At 52.2% G+C, this 7,131-nt stretch overlaps 1 protein-coding gene across 1 annotated transcript in view; it reads left to right on the top strand.

The window, feature by feature from the left end:
• The window catches only part of STX8 (syntaxin 8), a 213,142-nt gene extending 206,256 nt beyond the window's left edge, over positions 1-6,886 (top strand). Inside the window, exon 5 of the mRNA XM_006761678.2 lies at positions 6,713-6,886. Coding sequence (XP_006761741.1) covers positions 6,713-6,780 — 68 coding nt within the window. The 3' untranslated portion in view covers positions 6,781-6,886. The remainder of the gene's footprint in view (positions 1-6,712) is intronic.
• Positions 6,887-7,131: the final 245 nt, after the last annotated feature.

Here is a 7,131-nt window from a genome sequence, read left to right as displayed (position 1 = left end):
GCCGCCGCCGCCCGCGGGGCCGAGCGAAGCGGAGGAAGTGATCCGCTGTCAGGAGCTCGCCAGGTGTTCCTGCGCGGGGCTGGGGCAGAGAGCATCCATTGTCTGAGAAGTTGGCAGCTTCCCAGATGTTCAACTGTCTTTCCTCGTCCTGAAATGTCAGCTCTTTCCTTGGCTGGGATGGAGGACCAGCCCCCGAGGCTGAAGCATTCCTCTGAGGCAGGAGAAGGAGGCGCTCTCTCCCAGGTGATGGATGCCAGCAGGTTCTCCTGGCACCGCAGGCGCTCTGGCCCTCCCACTGGGACGGGGTCCTGCTCTGCCCAGCGGACACCTCCCGCCTCTAAGAAATTGTGAGCCCCGCACTGTGTGGCCGCGGCGTCTTCGTTTTCATGCTGCCTTTGCAGTGGTGCTTACTGACGTGTTCACTAGAAGTGGCTCTGGACGTGCTGCAGAAGAACGCACGGGCAGGGGCGGGTGAGGTGTCCACAGACGGGCCATGAATGGGTCTTTGTTAAAGCTGAGTGCTGCGGTCACCACAGCCCGTTATACTCTGTCTCCTTTTGTATCTGTTTACATTTTTTCACCATAGGAAGACACAGGAAGGAAGGGAGGAGAAAGAAAAGAGGAGAAGGCAAGACAGAAGGACCTCTTTATACCAGTTTTGCGGCCCAAAGAAGTCTGGGCCTCTCCCTGATCAACCCCACACTGTGGGAGACAGGGTCCCCCGCACAGGCCCCCGATGCAGAGAAAGGGCGAGAGTGTGGCCCAGGGTCAGTCCCCCCGGGTTCAGCCCAGCTCTTCCTCTTGCTGTCGGGCAGGGTGGGGAGCCTTTCTTCTGCCCAGGGCACGTGGATATTTATAACATCGTTCTCGAGCCATACAACATTATCAACTTAAACATTAGCTGCTGGATTTGGTCAAACATTTCATTAACTCACCCCTAATGCCTTGGCAGGGCCAGACCAAGTGATTTCACCGGCCTTACGTGGCCCAGGGGCCGGACGTTCCCCACCCCTGCTATAGGGCCTTACAGAGGAGAGCCACCTCCCAGAACCCCCTCTCCCTCTCCTGGAAGAGATGAGAGTCCTCTGCTGCTGAGAACTCAGCGAGGCGACCCCCTTGCACCCCTCCTCCGCCCATGGCTGCCAGCGCAGACCCAGCATGTGAATGTCCCCCCCACAGCATGGCTGAGCTCTCCCGGCTTCCAGAAGGCCCGGGCTCCTCTGTGAAATGCTTTAGAGGAGAGAGCCTCCATTCAGGAAAGGTGCCAGAGCCGCGGTCACATTCCAGGAAAGCCACACTCCTTACAGAGAGAGGACCGCGGCGATAAGGTGTGTCAACACCTGCTCTTGTCCAACAGAATCCAAAGGCCACAACTGGCTTTTGCTTATCACTGTCACTGCGGTCTCGGAATGACTTCCTCGCTGGCCCTCTGTGCACAGCGGTTTGCTTAAATCTATTGAGACTCTCCTCCCCAGAGGCCCCTGTTTGTTCTGAAAGGGTTTGAAATGTAAGAGTCTTATTGGGCATTGCTCTCCGGGTCTCCCTTTTCATCTCCGGACAAGAGCCCAGTTTATCACATATTATCAAGTGACACCATCTCTGGTGTCAATGGCTGAAGTGCTTCCATTTTTCACAGGTATTGTGTACCCTGTCACACCTTCACTGTGGCACCATTTGTATAACTCACAGTTTCTGTGAAAGAGCAGTCAGCAGCTTAAGGAGAAATGCGGAATTGACAATAGTTCCAAGGGACCCGCCCACCCTTCAGCGAACCCTGTGCCGGAGTTTGGAGACCAGCACTGACCTGTTGAATTGTCTCCTTTCTTGGCCTCCTTGACACCTTTCTCAGCTTCCCTCTCACTCCCGACCATTGCTTCTGTGTCCTTTTCATCGGCTCTTGTGCCGCCCAGGCACTCAGTACATTATTTGTTACATAAAAAAAGAATGTGCTGGGCCCCTTTCGGGAGCCAGGCTCTGTTCCCAGCACTGGGGGTCGGGTGGTGGACTAGACAGGCGCGGTGCCTGGACGCTCACGGGCCAGCGGAGGAGCTAGTCACTGAGGACCTAAGCTAGGATGTGGGAAGGGCCACGACAGAGAGAGAGGGGGACAGCAAGAGGGACAACGGTCTGCTGGAGCTCCTCGAGGGAGTGACCCTCGTGAGATTTGGGGGACGAGGAGGGATTAACTGGGCCAAGAGTGTGCAGCGTTGTCTGGGCAGAAAGAATGGCAAGAGAACAGGCTGGTGGTGAGAAGGAACTCGCCCCCCTGAGGACCCACAGCCAGGGTGGCTAGACCACAGGTGTAGTGTGGCTCAGGGGTGGAAGGGCTGGCCTGTACAGGGCCTTGTAACCACTGGGAAGAGTTTGGACTTGAGCTGAAGCTGTCGGAGAATTTGTTGTTGTTCATCCTCACCTGAGGGTATTTTTCCATTGATTTTTAGAGAGAGTGGAAGGGAGGGGAAGAGACAGAGTGAAACATCAGTGTGAAAGAGACACATCGATAGGTTGCCTCCCACATACGCCCTGACCAGGCTGGGGATCAAACCTGCAACCCAGGTGCGTGCCCTTGACAGGAATCGAACCTGGGACCCTTCAGTCCACTAGCCATTGCTCTATCCTCTGAGTCAAACTGGCGAGGGCGCCATCGGAGAGCTTCACGCCAGGAAGTCGCCGGATCTGATTCCCATTCCAGCTGAACTGTGGGGGCTGCGCTGGGTGACGGGAGCGGTGGTCAGTCCCTGCAGTGGCCCAAGCGGGAGACGGCGCAGGCTCTCCCCTGGGACTGACCGTTCCGTGTGTTTACACTGGAACCGGGTGTGAGGATTCTGTTTCCCAACCAGTCACTGTTCTCGAGTTCTTTGTTCTCATCACTTGTTCTGCTGCGTCGGCCTCTCCTTTGGGCCATCGCAGCCTCAGTCCGGGACCCTTGCTGCCCCAGGCGCCCCTCGGCCTCGTGTGCTCCGGCTCGGACCCACCTGAGCACGTGACGGCCCTTCTCCCCGACGCACCACTCATGAGCTCTGCTTTCCTAAACCCCCCGCTCCCCCCGCCCCCCCGGTCTCAGGGTCCGCCCGGGCTCTGGGGGACAGCCCTCGCCCCTGACGCCCCACCTCACTGTCTGCTTCCCCCATTCCCATGATATTTTGTGTGTGCAGTGTAAGCCTTTCACCCCCGTCCGGAAGTAGGGGGATTCCTGCCCACGTGGAGCTCGTGATCAACCTAAAGGTGTTTCTGGAGGCAGAAACGAATGAGAAGATTTGTTCTTCCGGTTCTGGCAAGAAGATGGATGGAGATCATCTTCACACACACACACCCCTCACTATAAGCATCTTGAAGTGCTAGATAAAATATTACAACACCCCCTAAAATGTTAAGGCTTAGCTGAATTTACAAGGAAGACAGGAAATCCCCAGATGAAACAAATGGAGAGAGAACCGGAAACCGGCACCTGGATGAGCGACTGATGTGCAGCTGGGTCACTGTCGGCCACAGCGACAGAGAGCAGGCTCGGCCCAGCTCTGTGAAGGCCAGACAGTAAGTGAGGCTTCGCAGAGCACGGACAGTGTGGCATCTTCTTTTTCTTTCTTTCTTTTTTTGAACATACTTTTATTGATTTCAGAGAACAAGGGAGAGGGAGAGAGAGAAACATCGATGATAAAAGAGAATCCTTGATCAGCTGGCCGTCTCCTGCACGCCCTACACTGGGAATCGGGCCCACAACCCGGGCATGTGCCCTGACCGAGAATCGAACCATGACCTCGCGGTTCATAGGTTGATGCTCAACCCCTGAACTGGGCTGCTTTTTTGACAACCTTTTAAATATATATAAACCATTCTTAGCTTATGAATCATACAAAAATAGCCCACAAGCCAGATGTGGCCCCTGGGCCATGGTTTGCCAGCCCACGATGCAGAAAGGTGTATGTCCACATAAAGCTGGAGGGAGATCTCAGCTCCCCAGAGGGAGTGCTCTCAAAGCCTGGACCGGCAAAGAAAGGGGGTGGGTGTCTTCGAAAACATGTGCCCCTTGCCACAGGGCGATGACAGGGGAGCTTGCCGCACATTTTTAAGCCGCTCCTCAGGACTCAGAGCTGTGGGTGTGCTGTGCCAACATGGGTGGGTTGTAAATTCACCCTGTGAACTTCAGTGAACCCTGGGATCTGTGCTGGAATTCAGGAGTCTGAACGGGGAGGGGAAAGCTGATTGCATTCTTATTCTCACTAACCTCTGATGGATATTTAGCATTTTCTTCAATTAAGAAGACAGTTAACAGGCAACAGTTGTGTTAGAACTTATGACTTTGTCACTAATAGAAATCACAGATATTTTCACATCAAAATATAGAGCATGTATTATTATCACATTCTGATAAGTATGTTTCAATGAATTGGAAATGTTAAAACACACTTCTAAATAATTATTGGGCCAAAGAAGTAATTGTTGAAATTTTTATTTATTGATTTTAGAGAGAGGAAGGGGGAGAGAGAAACATCGATTTGTTGTTCCACTTATCTATGCATTTATTGGTTGATTCTTGTATGTGCCCTGACCGGGGATCAAACCTGCAACCTTGGCCTATTGGGACAACATTCTAACCAACTGAGCTAGCTATCTGGTCAGGGTGAAATTTTAAAAAATATTTATAATTTGGAAACTAACAATGTTTATTTCATATCAAATTATAGGTTTAGAGGGGTAATATTTAGAAGATTGAAAGTGAATGAGTTAACTTTCAACTCAAGAAGTTAGAGAAGGAACAGCAAAGTAAATCCAGGAGAGTAGGATTAAGGAAAGTAAATGCAGAAAATTAATAAAACAGAAAATAAATGAGACATGATTGTCAAAGTCAAAACTTTTTCTTAGAAAAGATTAGTAAACAGGCACACTTTGTGGCAAGGCTAGTCAAGAGAAAAGAGCACAAATAATGGTTAGAAATAAACAGAAGGACATAGATATAGCATAGCGTTTAAATTTTTATTGATTGATTTTAGAGAGTGAGAGAAACATCACTTTGTTGTGCCACTTATTTATGCATTCATCGGTTGAGTTTTGTATGTACCCTGACCAGGGGATCAAACCCTTGGTGTATTGGGACGATGTTCTAACCAACTGAGCTACCCGGCCAGGGCTATAGATTTAGCCTAGTATTTAAATTATAAGAATACAATGAATAGTTTTATTCCAGTATTTTTAAATACTCAGAAAAAAAAATGGCAATTTCCCAGAAAAATATAACTTAACAAAACTGACTCAAGAAGAGGGAAAAACAGAATTCCCAGTGTGGGAAGCTATCCAAGTGTAGAGTGAGTGTTGAAAAGGCATTGAGCAGCCCGTCATTCATTTATTCAACAGCTATGTATTGAGTCCCACACCAGGCACTGTCGTGGGAGCTGGGGTGCAGCAGTGAATAAGATAATCAAAGCCCCACACTCTCAGTTCTGTCGGAAAGAACTTTCCATGATGATGGTCTTTATTGTCTCTGGCAATATGGTAGCCATTGGCCACGTGTGGCTCTAAAGCACTTGAAATAGGGTTAGTGCAACTGAGGCACTGAATTTTTAACTCTGTTTCCTTTTAATTAATTGAAAGAGCCAGATGTGACCAGTGGTTTTCTAGCTGATGGCTTCCCATGAGAGAATAAGTTGTTGAACTCTCAGGACCCTGACCTCTCCAAAAACAGCTCCTCGGTCTGAGGTGGTCAGCCCTGGTGGCCACGACCACGTGGGCCTGTGGGCTCGACTCACTGTTACTTTATAGCGCATTTTCAGGTGCTTTACCCCATCTGCTGCTCACTTCCCTCTTGGGGCCTCAGTGCTCAGGGATCCTTCAGGAGGCAAACGATTGAGTGCTTGCTCTGTGGTACCCATGCCCACCTCTGGCATATGCTGGCCTCAGGTGCCTGGTGTGGTCAGCACTCACTACACACCGGGAAGCGTGGGAGTCAGTGAGCGAAGGGTGGGCATTCTCGTGGGCCTCCTCATCAGCGCTGCAAGAGTGGGCAGGCCTGTCCCAGGATGCGCTGAGAGGCGGGTGGGGTTGGCAGGTGGTAGTGTGGGTGGAGCTGGGCACAGACAGGGAGCAGCCTGGCCTGAGGGCTGATGCTGGCCTTCGTCTCCCAGCCAAGAAATGTTAGGAAATAAAACAGAAGAAACACTAACAAAAATGTACATGTGAAGAAAAGCCCCTCTATTGCGTCTTTTCACAGATGGATGACATAAGTATCTTGGGCTCAAGAAGAAAAGGCAGAGCTGTGTGGATGGTGGAGATAACGGATTCTAGAATGAATTTCTTTGTAAACTCAGAAGCCCTTTCCTTTCTCGGTGTCTCATCAGTGCAAACAGGGAACAGGGTCAGGCTGCACACAGAAGCTAGCCCTGGGGGCCGAGCGTACACAGTGCTGGATGGGGGCCCTCCCTGGGTCCCCCCCAGCCCTGCTGTCAGGAGCTCCTGCACTTTGCTGCACAACTCTCGAGGTGGTGGGTTGCAGACTCGCCAGCATCCCCGGAGCCTCCCTTCTGCACCCACTGCCCACAGCAGAGTTTGCAGCGGCCGTGCCCTTGGGTGCCGGCGCCCAACACACCTCGAAGCACAAAGTCAAGGCTCCCGGGGAGCAGATGGACGGCACCTGCCGTCCTCCCTGAAGGTGCTCAGGGCGCGGGATGCTCGTCCACGCAGATCACTCAGCGGGGTCTCTCCTGCTTCTGTTTTTCAGGGATGATAATGGTGATTTTATTGCTGCTCGTGGCCATTGTGGTGGTTGCGGTCTGGCCTACCAGCTAGAGGCAATAGCGGGGCCACCAGCTGGACTCCTGCCGGCGACGGAGAAAAGCTCAGCACCTTTTGATACACGGAAGCCGCTCTCAATAAATCCCCTCAAAGCTCTGAACTCTCCATGTGCGTGGCTTCGGTCACTGCAAACTGCGTGGCAGCCCCGGAGCCGACGGAGTCTCTCGGGTCAGCCTCGGTCGTTTCTGTGCCAGCCCAAGGTTCCTCGAGTGGGCGCTGCCACGGCTACAGTGGAGCCCACCCACCCCAAAGTGCGCTGGCGCCCTGGGGGATGGTACCGAGCGCACAGGCAGTGAGTAACCGGGAATGTCTGGTCTGCTAGGAAGTCGTGTGTCATGTAGGAAA

Source organism: Myotis davidii, unplaced genomic scaffold (assembly GCF_000327345.1).
Source record: "Myotis davidii unplaced genomic scaffold, ASM32734v1 scaffold37, whole genome shotgun sequence".
NCBI classification, from domain to species: Eukaryota; Metazoa; Chordata; class Mammalia; order Chiroptera; family Vespertilionidae; genus Myotis; species Myotis davidii.
Note: the sequence above shows the minus strand (reverse complement) of the source record. Positions and strands in the feature narration are given on the sequence as shown.